Genomic DNA, 17,647 nt, shown 5'->3' on the forward strand with positions numbered 1-17,647 from the left:
TGTCATATTTGAGAATCTGCAAAAAGCAGGTCTGAACAATGAGTCTTAACACAACCAGGTACAACTTTTTAATTGAATATAGCACCTATAATGAAAGAATAATGGGTAAAAGGAATAAAATGAGGTTCTTAAAATGGGACTTATTTTCCATAAGATGGCACACAGATCATAAGATGTTATGAAAGGTATTACAAAAGGAAGATGTGAAACTGATAAAGATATTTTGGTAAACGAGAAAAACAAAATGTTCCAAAAACATGTTGACTTTGACGGATATGGGGCAATCTCTTGAAATAGCTAGAACGGAAAGACAGATGGTACAGATGCGCATCTGGCCGGATACGAAAGTATGATCTCAGAAATTGAGAAATATTAGAAAAAAAAGGTACCTCACAATAGACTTGTATTGGGACTATAAAAGAGATAAGATTTTGAGAGAGAGTTGGAGTCCTCCCAACGCTTTCTCAGACGGCGGAGCCCTATGCGACTGAAACCAGATCTGTTTGATGTCTGTACTTAATTGAAAACTTGGTAAGAATAAAGTCTTCTTTCTGAAATCTATCTCTGTCTTTATTTCCAATAATTCTTTACCTGTCATTCTAACTAAAAACTAAGCCACATACGATTAACACACACTTCTTACACTAATTTTTATAGATTTCTAATACCATATATATGGGAACATAAATGGGCAAAGATATACTTAGATCCAGATAGACAGAAGGCCATGGTCATGGTCATGGACATTATCCTAGACTTACGCCTTCTGGTATCTACACAACAGAGATACCACTGGGATGGAATATCAAAAGGATTTAGGCAGGCGGCCCAATATATAGTGGAGGCGCAGACCCTTTGTCCCTGGAGAAGGGTATTCCTGGGGCGCAAAGAGGGCCTTTAAAATTTACAGGACTATACACAATTTTAAGAATACTGAACAGCATATACATTCTCCAGATATCCCACTTAGGCTTCCAGTCTGTAAGATTTCATGTAGTCTTGGTATTGTGCACAATGGGATTTGAGGGATAAGAACCAATTTGGGGGGAACTAGCCTCTATGACCCCTCCCCACTCAATCTAAAATTTTTTGATCTAAGAGGAAGAACTGAATTGGAGAGAGAAAAACATTCTGGGAATACCATAATGCTGTTTACAGGGGAAAGTCAGAAAGGCTGGTGTAGTGAATCTGAACAGATTCTGCTAAAATGCTACCTGAAAAAGAATGGCATGTAGAGGATAAGACAAGAGTCAGAAGATTATCGAGGTTGCCACTGAAAGTTGCGGCTGCCATTCTGTAAAGTGAGCTGTGACCAGAGGGACTGAGTGGGCATCGGTCCTGCTCTTGAGACCCCACTTAACAAGATAGGATGGGGAGAGGGGGCTTACAGGGGTAGGTGCTCAGTTGCCCCTTCTTGATATTGGGGTTGGAGGGAGGAGGTTCAGCATCATGGAGGGGGCACCAGGAAGGCAGACACCTTAATCTGGAAGTTAACCAGACACTGCCCAATATTCAGACTGGTGTCTAGTTAGTTTTGTGACTACACTTAGGACAGCCTTTTTGTTGTCCTAACTTTAGCTTCTTAACTGGTTAGCAGTCTGAATATGGCCGCTAACCAGTTACGTCTCGGCTCCTCCCAAGCTCTGCCCACAGACTGTCCTGGAACTAACCAGACAGTGCAAAGGCAATCTATGGTGATCTTTAGCAGCACTCTCCAGTTGAAGTGCCACTGAATTTCAATACTTAGGGAAAGGGGGGAAGGGAAATGGGACTTGATATACCGCCTTTCTGAGGTTTTTGCAACTACATTCAAAGCGGTTTACATATATTCAGGTACTTATTTTGTACCGGGGGCAATGGAGGATGAAGTGACTTGCCCAGAGTCACAAGGAACCTCAGTGGGAATCGAACTCAGTTCCCCAGGCTCAAAGTCCACTGCACTAACCACTAGGCTACGCTTCCACTAGCAACTTTCCACGTAGAAGCCTGCCCTTGCAGATCAGCAATGCGGCCACGCAGGCTTCTGTTTCTGTGAGTCTGACGTCAGACTCACAGAAACAGAAGCCTGCGCGGCCCTGCTGCTGATCTGCAAGGGCAGGCTTCTACATGGAATATTGCTAGTGGAATAGCAACATTCCGTGTAGAATCTCAAATAGTAGCAACAGAATCTCAATAGTAGCAACATTCCATGTAGAATCTCAAATAGGGAAAGGGAAATGGGACTTGATATACCGCCTTTCTGAGGTTTTTGCAACTACATTCAAAGCGGTTTACATATATTCAGGTACTTATTTTGTACCAGGGGGCAATGGAGGATGAAGTGACTTGCCCAGAGTCACAAGGAACTGCAGTGGGAATCGAACTCAGTTCCCCAGGATCAAAGTCCACTGCACTAACCACTAGGCTACTCCTCCACTAGCAACTTTCCATGTCCTGCATGGCCGCGTTGCTGATCTGCAAAGGCAGGCTTCTAAATGGAATGTTGCTAGTGGAATAGCAACATTCCATGTAGAATCTCAAATAGTAGCAACAGAATCTCAATAGTAGCAACATTCCATCTAGAATCTCCAATAGTAGAAAACTTCCATCTAGAATCTCCAATAATAGCAACATTCCATGTAGAATCTCAAATAGGGAAAGGGAAATGGGACTTGATATACCGCCTTTCTGAGGTTTTTGCAACTACATTCAAAGCGGTTTACATATATTCAGGTACTTATTTTGTACCAGGGGCAATGGAGGGTTAAGTGACTTGCCCAGAGTCACAAGGAGCTGCAGTGGGAATCGAACTCAGTTCCCCAGGATCAAAGTCCACTGCACTAACCACCCTCTACTCCTCTTAGGTGGCTACAAGTGATTTGACTGTGCAGGATGTCCACGTGTAGTTTCTAGATCTGAGCAATAGGTAATGAAGAGTAGCTCAGTATTTTAAAGAATAATACCTGATGGAAATGGGAGCTAGAATGGGCATTTAAAAAAGCTAAAGGGTCAGCAGTAAAAAGGTTATGGATTTGATATACTGCCTTTCTGTGGTACAACCAAAGCGGTTTATATACATTATATAGAGATACTTTCTCTGACCCTAGTGGGCTCACAATCTAAGTTTTGTACATGGGGAAATAGAGAGTTAAGTGATTTGCCCAGGGTCACAAGGAGCTGCAGTGGGAAGCAAACCCATTAGGCTACTTCTCCACTCCACTTATAAACACACTTATAAATTTGGTGCTGATTGAATTTTTGTTTTGGCACAAAAACCAGCCTGAAATCCATGTTTCGGATTTCGGTTGGAAAAAAATGTAAATTTTCGGCTGAATCCAAACCCTCCCCCCCCCCCCCAAATCATTTTCTGCCTCCTGCCTAACCACTTATAGACCTTCCCCAGACCTACCTTTGGAAGCACTGGTGGTCCAGTGGCCTCTTTGGGGGCAGGAATGAACCCCACACCCCACTAGTTCCTGCCCTGTGCTGCTGCCCCCTCGTAATGGCTGCCAAGATCGCCTTGGGAGACCCCAGCAGCCATTTTGCGATTGGAACCAGCACAGACAGGAGCCGCTCCTGCCTGTGCTGGTTCCAATCACAAAATGACTTCCAAGGCCTCCTGTGGGATATCTCAGCAGCCACTGCAACAGAGCAGCGGCATGGGGCTCGTTTCTGATCCTTAAAAGGCCACTAGACTACTAGGGTTTCTAAAGGTAGGTCAGAGGAGAGCCTACAGGTGGTCGGGTGGGATTGCGGAGAGTGAGGGGAGACACTGCTGGGGGGGGGGCTCAGGAGGGGAACTTTTTTGGTTGGGTATGGGTGGAGTTGGGTGGGGGGAGTTTTGATTCTAGTGTATACAGAAACTGATTTGGGTTCAGTCGGTCTCTATTATAAACATATACGCCAATCATTAAAATAGGGAAGACTGGGCATCCAAATGACAGATGATGTTTAATGTGCATGTGGGAAAGAGGAACCCAAACTAAAGCTACATGATGCAAGGTTCCACATTAGAAATCACCGCCTAGGAAAAGGATCTAGGTGTCATCATTGATGATACGTTGAAACCCTCTGCTCAATGCAGTGTCTAAGAAAACAAATAGGAATTATTAGGAAAGGAATGGAAAACAAAAATGAGAATGTTATGACTTTTTATCACTCCATGGTGTGACTGACCCTCGAATACTGTGTGCAATTCTGGTCACAGCATCTCAAAAAAGATATAGTAGAATTAGAAAAGGTACTGAGAAGGGCAATGAAAATGATAAAGAGGATGGAACTACTTCCCTATGAGGAAAGGCTAAAGTGCCTATGGCTCTTTAGCTTGGAGAAGACAGCTGAGGGGAGATATAATAGAGTTCTCTAAAATACTGAGTGGAGTGGAATAGGTAGATGTGAATTGCTTGTTTACTCTTTCCAAAAATACTAGGACTAGGTGGCATACAATGTAGCTACTAAGAAGTAAATTTAAAACAAACCAAAGATAATATTTCTTCACTCAAAGCTTAGCAGGGTTTAAAAAAAGGTTTCGATAATTTCTTAAACGTCCATAAACCATTATTAAGATGGACATGGGAAAATCCATTGCTTATTTCTACGATAAGCAGCATAGAATCTGTTTTACTGTTCTAGGATCCTGTCAGGTACTTGTGACATGGATTGGCCACTGCTGGAAACATGATACTGGGTTTAACGGACCTTCAGTCTATTCCAGTATGGCAACGCTTATGTTCTTATAAAGAGGAGCTTAAAGCTATGTTGTGATCCTACAAGACTTGTTCAACTCCACAAAGTTTTCATTTCTGAATCTAGAGGTTACAAGTGAACTAAGATGTGGCAATCTCTTACCTGAGGACTGAATCTTTTGTATAAAATATTAATGTTAAAACACTGATGCTGAACCAGATCATAAAAGAGTTATGGAGGCAACAGCCAGACAGGTTATCAAATGTATGAAAGCAAAACTTGGTTAAAAAATGCCTAACATATTCAAGAGAAACACATTGCGCCTTCTAAGAATATAAGTTTTGGAAGAAATGATCTGAATCTAAGTGTCTCTGGACCTTTTGGCAATTCCTATGAAAATCAGCAAACAATTTTGCAAACTCTCAACTTTATTGCATGAAATATCTCTATCCCATGAGCTCTTCAGAGATCAATACAGCTCTCCCTGCATTCAAGATAAGTTCTAAATGGGTCAGTATTTAAAGCTGGACTTCGTGGTAAATGCTAGAAGCGCCCATTTTCTGATGGCTGTTTAGTGATTTATTGACTCTCTAGTCCTTTCAGTGACCATATGAATTCAATCTAATTTGATGAAAACCATTCTTTTCCTATTTCTTAAATATAAAACTAACCAGCTGTGTAGTAAAACTGAAGGCAATGACAACTTTAACCTCCCTTTTTTCTTATTTTTCTATTTAGTTGACACTACACTCATCAAAAAAGCATTAGTTCCAACCAGCTGTCTACATACTAGATATTAGAATGAATGGGTGGATGTTCTCTACAAGAAATATGTCTTAAAATGGAAAAGTAATCTTGAAATTGAAATTAATTTTCTTTTTGCCAATAGGGAGACAAATATGTCTTGCTGCTATAAGTCAAAGAATAATTTTGCATCATAGTTCCAATATACAGAATAGATATTTGAGATGCTGTGGTTGAAAAATGTCCAGCTCAAGTCAACCAAAAATTAAGAGGGATAGCCAAGGTTCATAATATTTCTCATCACATGCTATCCTGTAGTTTGAAACCTTAGCCGTTGAACCATGGGTTCTGAATCCAGGAAACCCTAAGCAGAATTAGGAGTAAATAGGAAAGCCCCACAGAACCCTACGTGGCACAGGAAGTGATGTGAGTGAGTTAGTATATGGCACTCTTTCTAGCAAGTTCTACTGAACCAAAACCTCAGTAAAGAGTTAGGGAACACCTTGCTATATTGGTTAGCGCATCCCAACCAATTCCTCAAGACACATCCAGCCTCTCTGTATTTCAGGCTATCCAGAATGAATGTGCATAAAAATAGATTACATACAGTAGAGGTACTGCATTCAAATCTGCCTCATGCATATTCATTAGGGATATCCTGGACACTCAACTAACTTGGTGTGTCCCAGGGACTAAGGTGAGAATCACTAATTTAAGGTACTGATCAGATATGATACTGAAGTCCTACCCACTCTGTAGACACTAAAATTACGTGGAACTTTTTACAAGACATGCCATGAGGTGTCCTTTCAAAGCACTTAGACTTACAAAGTTACATTAAGTCTAAGTGTTTGAAAATGAGCCCCATGGTGTCTTAAGTCCTACACAAATTGTACAGTCCAGCCTGAAGAAATACCTGCAGTACAGAGGACTTAATCAGGCATGGATACATTTTCCTTTCTTTTTTAACTTAACTGCACAGCACTCTGCATTCTGGAGTGGGGTAGCCGCCTGATGGTTAAAGCAGCAGGCTAAGAAACAGGAAAGCCTGATTCAAATCCCACTGTGGCTCCCTGTGATTTTGGGCAAGTCAATTAACCCATTGCCTCAGGTACAAACTTAGATTATAAGTCCTCATGGGACAGGGAAATACCTAGGTCAGTGGTTCTCAAACCTGGTCCTGGAGGCAACCCAGCCAGTCAGATTTTCAAGATACCCACAATGAATATTCTTAAGAGAGATTTGCATGAAGTTGAGGGAGTGCATGCAAATCTCTCTCATGAATACTCACTGTGGACATCCTGAAAACCTGACTGGCTGGGTTGCCTCCAGGACCAGGTTTGAGAACCACTGACCTAGTGTAACTGAATATAACTCACCTTGAGCTACAACTGAAAAAAGGCATGGACCAAATCCTAATAAACAGAAGCGCCAAACAAATTAAAAATAATAGTAACTCAGTCAACTAGCACTCTGCATGCTAGCCATAACCATTAAACTATGGTCGTCGTTGTCGTCCCCCGTATGAGATGCATCTGGCCTAGTGTAGAACTAAAGCTTTCTTTGTTGCTGTGCATCTTTTATGGAATAGCCTGCTGGCTGATAATCAGGTCAAAGATAAATTTCCTGATGTTTACATGGAAATTGAAAACATGGCTTTTTCCTTTGAGCTAGCCAAAGATAACTACCCTGGGTGGAGTTTATTTCATATATTTATCTACTAATTTATTTATCACATTTGACTTCATGAACTACAAAAAAAAACCAAGGATGTTACAATAGTAAAATCCTTAAAAACAAAAATACAATAAAATTATAAATGGCAAATAAAATAGCCAATGTAACATCATCCTGCTTATCCAGAATCCAGACTAAACAACCAAGCTGTAGCACATTTATGAAATGCCAGATAGTTCAGCACTTGCCATAAACTCAGCAAGCACAGTTCCAAATGTTGGGTGCAAAATAAGAAAATTCTCCTTTTCTAGACACAGGCCATCTTATTTGTAATAAAAATTGTTTGGAAGAATGCAGTATCTTCGAAGACACACAATTTACCAGTAAGTCATCTAAATATTTATGTCCCAAATCATGTAAAGACCTAAACATTAAACAAAGTATTTAAATTGTGTCCTACATTCAATAGACAACCAAAGCAAACTCCTTAAAAGCAGAACCATATCATCATATTTCATTTTACTCAGCAAGCAGAAGACTGCAGTATTCTGTAGTAATTGAAGCCAATTCAAATGTTTTTTTTTAAGGGATTTTTTTGTTTTGTTTTCGCTCATGCCTTTCAATAGCAGCTCAAAGCAAATTACATTCAAGTTATAGTAAATGAGTCCAAAATAAAGCCCACAGCCAATTCTATTAGTAATCAGGGCATGAATCAAAGTTGCAAAATCTTTAATTTTCAAATAAAAACAGACACGATAAATCAATCTAAAGGGAGGCAAATGAAGACCACACAAACTGCATAACACTGGGTTATAAGTAGCCCTTAATAACTATTCCCCTATGCAATATAACCTCTGGTTCTAGGGACTACCTTAGACTTCATCTTCCAGATTGCAAGAGAGTGCGTTATAGGTCAGTTCACTCTGCTGACTTTAGATACCAGGGTGTTAAGTGGTGGAACTCACTGCCAATGGCAATCAAGGGTCGGCCTGATTACTTGGTATTTCATAAAAGGCTGAAAACTCTCCTCTTTGAGAGGTTTCTATCCATTGATGGAGTATCTTAGATTGCAACTGGCCATCAATGGTCTATGGCAAGGACAAATCAAACTCGGGTATATATATAAATGTATCGCCTATCAAGTAAAATGAGTATATCTTGTTGGGCAGACTGGATGGACCATACAGGTCTTTATCTGCCGTCACTTACTATGTTATGTTATATTTGATATTTTGTTTATGGTTTTGTAAACTTGTCTGTTGTTTATTTATTGTTAGCCACATTGAACTCGAGTATGTTCGGGATAATGTGGGGTATACCGTTCACTTGTCTATTAGATTGTAAGCTCTTTGAGCAGGGACTGTCTCTCTTTGTTAAATTGTACAGCGCTGCGTAACCCTAGTAGCGCTCTAGAAATGTTAAGTAGTAGTAGTAGTAGTAGTAGTAGTATACTTGTCAAAATAAATAAACAAACAATTATCCCTTCACCTAAAGCAGATGCATTGCGATTTTTAATATCTTAACACTGTCCTATTTGAAAGAAGAGGGAGGGGGTTATAGGTAACACTGTGAGGACCTTTTACTAAAGTGAAATGAATGTGCAGTTACCACAGGACTTCACCATGCAGCAGCTGCAAATTTTACACAACAACCAGTAAGTCTAAAGCCAAGGCTGATCATTTTTACACAACATCCATGAGCAGACGCATTTACTGTGGCTGTTGTACTTTGTTCTGAAGCAGTCACAACATTTCTTATGAGGATCTATTAAGATTATCTTGTAAGTGCATCTTGAAGTACCTCTTGAAGCCACCAATTTGCTTTAACAACACCTCCATTCAAAAAATAGCGATGAACCAGAAAACTTAGATTTTGTTCAAAAAATCCTGTACAGACCATGGACTTTGCTTTATATGGTTTAGCAAAGCAAAGAGCCTCTATATTCAACCCGGAGTAAATGATATGGTAAAGGTTAATTATGTTTTTAAAAACTTGAAAATAGGATGATGTAAGAGTATTGGGCACCCTAGGCAAAGACTTAGCCTTGACCCCCAGATTCTATATAGAGGGGCAATGGGGACGCCCATCTCTGAGGACGGCGCCGCGAAGGGGCAGGGCCGACCATATTTTCGAACGAGATGGCCAGCCATCTTTTGTTTCGATAATACGGTTGGGGCCGGCCAAAGGTCAGAGATGGCCGGGTTTGAGATGGCCAGCCTCGGTTTTCGCCGATAATGGAAACCGAGGCTGGCCATCTCAAACCCGGCCAAACCCAAGGCATTTGGTCATGGGAGGAGCCAGCATTTGTAGTGCACTGGTCCCCCTGAGATGCCAGGACACCAACCGGGCACCCTAGGGGGCACTTCTAAAAAAAAAAATTAAAATAGCTCCCAGGTGCATAGCTTCCTTACCTTGGGTGCTGAGTCCCCCAATCCTCCCCAAATCCCACTCCCCACAACTCTACACCATTACCATAGCCCTTATGGGTGATGGGGGGCACCTACATATGGGTACAGTGGGTTTTTTTCGGGGGGTTTGGAGGGCTCCCATTTACCACCACAAGTGTAACAGGTAGCGGGGGATGGGCCTGGGTCCATCTGCCTGAAGTCCACTGCATCCAAAAAAACTGCTCCAGGGACCTGTATACTGCTGTGATGGACCTGAGTATGACATTTGAGGCTGGCAAAAAAGTTTTTAACATTTTTTTTGAGGGTGGGAGGGGGTTAGTGACCACTGGGGGAGTCAGGGGAGGTGATCCCCAATTCCCTCCAGTGGTCATCTGGTCAGTTTGGGCACTTTTTTGGGACTTGGACCTGCAAAAAAAGGGACCAAATAAAGTGGACCAAATTCTCGCCAGGAACGCCCTTCTTTTTTCCATTATCGGGTGAAGCCGGCCATCTCAAAGCACACCCCCATCCCGCCTTACTACCCTACCGAAACGCCCCCTTGAAGTTTGGCTGGCACCGCGATGGAAAGCAGTTGGTGCCAGCCAAAATTGGCTTTCGATTATACCGATTTGGCCGGCTTTAGGAGATCGCTGGCCATCTCCCGATTTATGTCAGAAGATGGCCGGCGAAAATAAGCTGGGATAGTGTGCCTAGAAATCAGCGCCAAAATTGGTGCAGATTCTATATCAATGTGCATAATTTAACAAGCTAATGAGTGCTGATAACAGCACTTAAGCAATAGTGAGAACTAATTGGTACTGATTAGAATTTAGGTGCACAACTCACTAAATGTATTCTATAACAATATTAGCCAAACTTTTAATGTGCACAGGTGAAAAGTGGCGTGGAAGCGGGCATTCTGAAATTTACGCACCTAGTTACAGAATATGGCCCAGTGCACCTAAATCTACGCACTGGGAGTTATGCCATTTTTTCGTTGGTATAAATGGAGGCACCGATTATAGAATGTGCAGATTGTTTCAAGAACCATATATAGAATCTCCCCCTCAGTGCTCCCCCCAATGAATTTTTAGGTACCCAACTAAGTACAAGAAAGGGGATGAAAGAATGATCAGTACAGCTTGAGTGAGAAAATTGTTCTCTGTGCAAAGAAATCCTGCAAAAATGGTTGCAGTCCAGCAAGATGCTCCTATATGGAAAATGAACTAAATAAAATTGAGTGGCAGCTGATCCAAATTGTGGATTTGTTTGAATATTTTTCCTGTGGGTTACAGGAGTTGGGGAGAATGCAATAACGTCGGCTATGCCCCATGCTCCGGGCCTCGGTAGACGGCACCGATCTCCTCCACCGCGCTGCCTCCGCCTCATTCATTCCCCCCCACATCTCCAGTCAATGCGGGACGCGGCACCGTCGGCCAGATCCTTGGCTGTCCCGACAGTCTCATTTGGGACTGTACTCACGTCGGGCACGATCGTTCGATCCCGTACTGCTAGCCAGGGTCTTGAAAAGAAAAATCTGATTTTCAAATCCTGTCCTCTGAGATTGCAAAAATCAGGAGTGAGGAAACAGCTGGCAGCTCATCTATGTCCTCTCACATCTCAGTGTACTTCCCCTGTAGCAGAAACAGTGAGGCAGATTAAGGCACCTAGCCACCAGCAGGAAATCTCGTAGCTCCATGAAAGGAAGGTGGTTGTAAATTAAAGTGTTTCCTTTAATTAGGATCCTTCAACTGCACGCTTGGTTTTTGGTCTTTTATGGGTTTGGGGACATTTTCTTTGATTTTCTTTTTTTTTTTCTTTCATTACAGAGTTCAAAAATAGCAAATGTATCAGAATAAAGACACAGGGGATATTGATAAGAACTAGATGAATCAAATCAGAAGGCTCTTTCCTTCTCTGGTTTGACTAATTCTAGCTAAAACTGTTGCTTTTGTTTTCTTGCTAGATGGCACATGGCTACCTGTAGACAGAGTGTGAAAACAGGGCTCTGGGTTCACAGTTCCCTGCTCTAACATTCAGGCACAATGCAAGTGATTAAAGCAGTGGCTCCCAGACCATCTAGATTTTCAGGATTTCTACAAAGAATATGCCTGAGATATTTCTGCAAAACAGGCACTGCACGCAAATGTGTCTCATGAATATTTATTGTAGGTATTCTGAAAACTGGGCTGGTGAAGTCCCTGAAGAGAGATCTATGAGCCACTGGATTAAAGCCTGGAAAATAATTTGAAACTGAAGCAGGTGGATTTTTCCCTGGTTGGAGTTTGATGGAAATTTCAGATTTCTCCCAGATCCACTGTGAAAATTCATTGCAGGTTTTCTGGCTAGTCTGGCTAAAGCAAATCCAAAAGAATCTTTTCTGTTCTTTAGAAACTCCAGTGTAAATCTACCATCCTGATAGCATAAGCTTCTAATTTTTGGACAATCTGAAGCAGATATCTGGTCCTGTTTTGAATTTTTGTAAAAGCTCAACAAACCTTCATTATTTTTCCACATTCATCAAATCATTCATAGATATGTAGCTAACTAGTTTGGACTCGATAAAAGTACAGAGTTCCATTAACTACACCAGTCCTAATGAAAACTGGATTGTTTACAAGCTGTGACACCATTTAATGACTCAACATAAAAACTGAGCTTTTCACCTGTGGGCTAATGGTTAGTGTAGCAGGTTGCAGACCTAGGGAACTAGGTTCAATTCCCACTGCTGCCTGATGGTTGGCAATGGGTTGAGATCCTGGGGAACCAGATTCAACCCACCGTTGCCCCAGGTACAACAATAGTACAACGTACTGCTTAGATTGTGAGCCCACTAGACACAGACTCAGTACCTGTAAAATGAAACTGTGAACCACTAAGATCTAAGCGGTATATAAATACTGAAATGAACTGCCCATGTGGTAAAGGTTTAGCATATAAATAAAAATTGGTGCTAAGTGGGAAGCACTATGCTGCACTAATCTTAGTGCAATGAGCATGGAAATATATGATAATGAGCTAGATATGGAATCACTTCCAATGCAGCAAACTATGCTAAATTTTAGTCAACTGTTTTACTTTCAGCTTACTGCTGAATCTTTCCTTCACTCTTCACCGTGAAGTAAAGATTTAACCTCCAACTGACTTAATAGAACCAGTGTGAAGTTAAAAGATCAGACAACGAAGACTTGATTATCTTCAAGTTGGGGACTTCTGAGGATAAGATTCTCAATTTGGGGATCCACAGACCAGGGGGCCTCCTAGCCTAAGGCTCTTAGTCCCAGAGTCTCGATTTAAGGACCACCCTGCACCAAAGGGCCCGAGTTCTGCACTTCCATACCCTACCCCTACATGTCCAGCTACCCATTTCCCACCAGCACCTAAATATAGAGGTCCATGGTATAAAATTATCTTGCTAGAGCGCAATTCTATAAAACGTTGGCTAGATTTAGGCACCTGAAGAGCGCCTGATGGGAGCTACGTTCTTTCCTTTATAAAACACTAGTGTAGCAGTGCTAACATGTACATACAATTTAGCTGCAACTCTACAACCATTTATATCAGTCATAGAGAGTGTAAATGCAGGTAAATTACAGCATTCTGCAGTTTACATGTGTAACTGTGTGCTCCATCCATCTGTACACCTACCATCAAACTATGAGCCATCACATTTAAGCACCATGTAGAAATATGGGGTGAATTCTATAAATGATGCCTAAAAAATCAGCACAAAAAAAAACCCTTCTTAAGCGGTATAATATAAGCCATGCCTAAAGTTTGGCGTGGTTTATAGAATAACACGTAAGCGGAGAGGTTGTGCATAAATTTCCTTCTATGTTAAATTATACAGCGCTGCGTAACCCTAGTAGCGCTTTAGAAATGTCAAATAGTAGTAGTAGTAGTAGTAAATGCCCACCCATAAATTTACACGTGGAGCACTCAGGGAGCACTCACTCTATAATTACGGGCATAACTCAACACCACGCCCCGATCTGCCCCAAAACACCCATGACCCATTTCTGTATCCCCTTTTTCAGGCCGCGCCTAAATTTATGCGCTAAGTCTCAATTTAATCTAATTAATGCCAATAATTGCTTGTTAAAAAGCCAATTCTTGGCATTAATTGGCTCGTAATTCTGTCAAACTGTGTGCGCAAATCGTGGGGCTCACCTAAATTTGCATATGCAATTTTTGGTGACTTTTATAGGATCAGGGGGATAGCGTGTAACCAAATATTGGCATTTATGTGCATACCTGCACACACGTGTACAAGCTGGTATTCCCATAGATGGCAAATGTATGACTTGATGTCTACTATAGGCGTTGGTTGTGGCATCTATTTTGATTCCTCTGTATATGGAAAAGTAGGCGGCTAGTTCTCTTTACAGGATACTAGCACAAGTGGCAGAGAACATGAACATATTTAGGCATGACCACTGCCCATGCCTACATGCATGCATGAACCTGCATAAACTATAGTATTCTATAATTTATGTGTTGTCATAATGACAGAGATCCCAAGCTTGTAAGCAAAATCTAAGGAGGACTCTTCTAAGTATAGCCTTAAAGAAGTGGCCAGGAATTGGGCAATGATCCCCAACTTTCTCCAGGAGTGGGGGAGGGACCAATTGACCCCCTAGCTTAGGAACAGCAGCTAGGCAAAACAGAGAACATTTTTTGGTCCCATGAAGGCAAGCAAAGGGGGAGGTGCTGAAGTGGTTTATCCCTGGAAAACCAAGCAATATATCATGCAGTCATGTGTAAAAGGGGTGGACTTCCAGCTAGAGAGATGTTGGGGGAAACTCAACAAACCTTGCTTAATAGAGCCAGACCTGGAACAAAGTATGCCTTGCCTTGCAAATTAAATTGCTACAATGTTTTTTGAATCTTTCATTTCTTTTCCTTTCAAGAAGTGTGGGTGGGCACAGTAAGGTTTTAACTGCTATAAGAGTGGAAATTACTCTTACAGCCCTGTTTCCCTGAACAGAGTTGAAATGGGCAGAAAGGAGCTGTAAAAACTTGTGCTAGCAGGAGTGGGTTTATTATTTATTTTTCTTCTAATGAGCATTTGTGAGCTGATAGTACTGGGATTGTTTCAGAAACTTACAGATTACTTAACTAGTTAGAGGACTGCCTTATAGTTTGGAGCTGAGTTTTGGGAAGTGTGTTACAATTTAAAGCCTTAAGATACAACTGCTTAGAGTACCAAGTCAACCAGCTAGCACAGCTGGAAGAGTCAAGGAAGTTGTGCTGCCTGGAATGGATCCCAACTTACTTAAAGGGACAGAAGCCTGGAAATAAAGTAGCTGACTCCTATTTATTCTTAATGTGAAAAAGAGGAGTTTTCATGACCGCTTTATGAAAAGACTTCTTGGGGGCAAAATATCTCCAAATGGGTTAGTTTTGCGCATACCATGACAGAAATGAACCTCACTCCTAAACCAGAGTATGTGTGTAATAGTAGCAGTACATTATTTCCATTTTATCTTCAAGAGTCTAAGAGTTAAAAAAAATTTTTTTTTTATTTATAACCATTTAAATTTTTACAAGCGATAAAACAACTTGCCAGAAATACAGAGAAAGTAATATATAGGATTTATTTTAGTCAGGTAATTCTTTTCTCTTCCCTAGAGCACTAACTAGGGAGAGTGAAACAAGACAAGGAGATCAATTAAACAGTAAACAGAAAAAAAAAGTGGTATTAACCTGTTTATCCCCAGATATTACTCGTCTAATTCATTATTCCACATTGATCATCTGGTTGGCTTCTTCAAGGCCAATACGGTGTATAGTCAAATCATTTATCTAAGAGTTTTTAACTCTCTTAACTTTTTCATCAGTTTCTGTGGTTTATCTCCTGCTGCAGTAGAACCACGAACAAGTTCATCATGGCTGATGGCTACATCAGAGATGTTTTCTTCTCCTGAAGGTTTTGCACTATTGCTACCCCCATCACTGGCACCTTTTTATCCTAGGTAACATGCGGCCAGTATGTATTCTTCTTTCTCCTTCCTACTTTATAAGAGGTCATTAACACGCATAAGTACCCATTTATGTCTAATAAATGATTAGAATACTGCCACTTACACTCCTCCTTACAACCTAAAACTAGACAGTTCCTTACAGAATTAACTCCATAGGGACCTTTGTGGCAGAGGACAGGGAACAACAAAAGAGCCAAGAAGGTACAACTGTGCAGACGGAGTGGGCCAGAGCAGTCACTTTCTTCTGACATTTTCTATGTATTCTTACTGAATCCACAATCACTGACCTTGTAACTATTCCACAGAAAGAGTTAACTTTTGACACCACAGTTTCTATCAACAGTGGCCATACACAAACATCTTTGGTAGAATGTTTGATTTAATAATGACCAGATGATATAGATTTCCCTTAAACACCAAACAAATGTCATTATGGTGTAATTCTTATTTTATGCAAAAAAAAAAAAAGAATTTGCTTTCTTTTCGCTTCATACCAATTTGCATTTGCATTTTCAGTCTTTAATAATATAACTTTAGGGAGAAGGACAGTTTTAAAGATGCATTATGTCTTTTTCTTTACAAGTTGGCATTGTTCTAATCTTCATGATCACCCTTATCCTCATGAAATTCTGTCAGTTTTACTGCATTAACAATAAATTCATGCTCTTTCAAAACACAAAGCACTTCCATGAAAGAGATCTGGGTTCTTTTCTTGGATTAGACTCCTGATCATTAGACTGGCAGGGACAAAGAGCATTTCAGAAAGAGCAACATCAGCCCTGTGGTGGTGGAAGTGGGGTCCCACAGAACAAAACTCTCTCGTGTAATGGCAAAATATAGTAATTTCAACAATAGACTATAGATTCTGTAGAGTGCATCTATTTTAAAGGGGATTAAGGGAAAAGCCTCTGAATTTAGTCCCAACCATGTCAAAGTGACATCTACAGGTGTGATTCAGGTTGCATACATATGCAGTTCTGCATGAGGCCATGATCTGTAGCTCTTCAACCAAGGGCCAGTACAAGAGTACTGGGTGCCCTAGATAAAATTTCAACCTTAAACATTCCCTTCCAATTCATTTTAGGTCCCTAGTCCATCTGCTCCCCTTCCAAGGTTTTGATAATTAAACTTTACAATCATGATCACTCTACATCAATTCTATCAACACATCATACTTTTAAATGTTAACTTTATTTTGCAGGTAAAATTAGGTACTGATGGTTACATTTGGGTGGCTGTCAGGACTTACTGTTTTGATATGTGAGCAACTGCTTCCCTCCCACCCTCTCACTCCTCTGAAGCTGCCACCCTAGGCAACCACCTGATCTTGTCTAATTACTGGGCTGACCCTGATTCAGCCATGATAGATTGCTGCAACATTAGAGCTGTAGAGAAATAAGGGTGAACACTAATCAGCCCCCCAAAAAACAATTTCAGGCAGGTTCCAACTGATCTGGAAAAGGAGGTGTGGAAGGCAGAAAGCCAGACCCCAAAGACTGTATAAGCCACAAGAAAAAGGAAACTTCTGAAATAAAGTAAGAATTGGCTTCAGTAGTTATGTTTTATAGAAATGAAATGACCTCTTACCTGTATGTGAATAGATATACCACAATGCTCCTGTTAGAAGTGCTCCAATTATAAAGGCTGCAAAGGCAATTCCGACAACTGTGGGTGTGTCATAGAGAATGGCTAAAAGACAAAAACACAAATTCTTATAGTACAACACACCTTTTTAACTGAATAGATGTTTACAGAGTTGCTCAAAAGTCATTATGTTACATTTGCAAAAGAAGAAATGTCATTCAGTTCTAAGCACTGCTCATACATAAATGATATTCAAAAGTAGTATGTGCATTGACATCTTGAAGATGATACTCCCCCCACCCCCCCACACACACACCCTTTGCCATTCTACCCTGCTCATTCCCAGATTTGGGATGGTTAGCTCAAAATGTGAGATAGGGACAAAAACAAAACCAGAGAAGAAAGTCAAAAAGATGGAGCGATCTAATTTTTTTTTAATAACTAAATTTGTATTCTAAAACTTCAGGGGCCCTTTTACAGAGCGGCGGTAAGCCCAATGCATTGTGTTACAGAATACTGGGGATTAGATCTGATTTTAGCAGGCACAAGTCCTGACACCCAAATCTGGGCACCGAAATCAGCACTCAATGCTATTCTATAATAGGC

The 17,647-nt window shown here is 40.9% G+C and overlaps 1 protein-coding gene across 2 annotated transcripts in view; it reads right to left on the minus strand.

Annotated features, from left to right (window-relative positions):
• The window catches only part of TGFBR3 (transforming growth factor beta receptor 3), a 350,647-nt gene that overhangs the window by 13,824 nt on the left and 319,176 nt on the right, over positions 1–17,647 (minus strand). For both annotated transcript variants that reach the window (XM_030207075.1, XM_030207074.1), the window contains exon 15: positions 17,045–17,146. In XM_030207075.1, coding sequence (XP_030062935.1) covers positions 17,045–17,146 — 102 coding nt within the window. The remainder of the gene's footprint in view (positions 1–17,044; positions 17,147–17,647) is intronic.

This window comes from Microcaecilia unicolor, chromosome 6 (genome assembly GCF_901765095.1).
Source record: "Microcaecilia unicolor chromosome 6, aMicUni1.1, whole genome shotgun sequence".
Taxonomy (NCBI): Eukaryota; Metazoa; Chordata; class Amphibia; order Gymnophiona; family Siphonopidae; genus Microcaecilia; species Microcaecilia unicolor.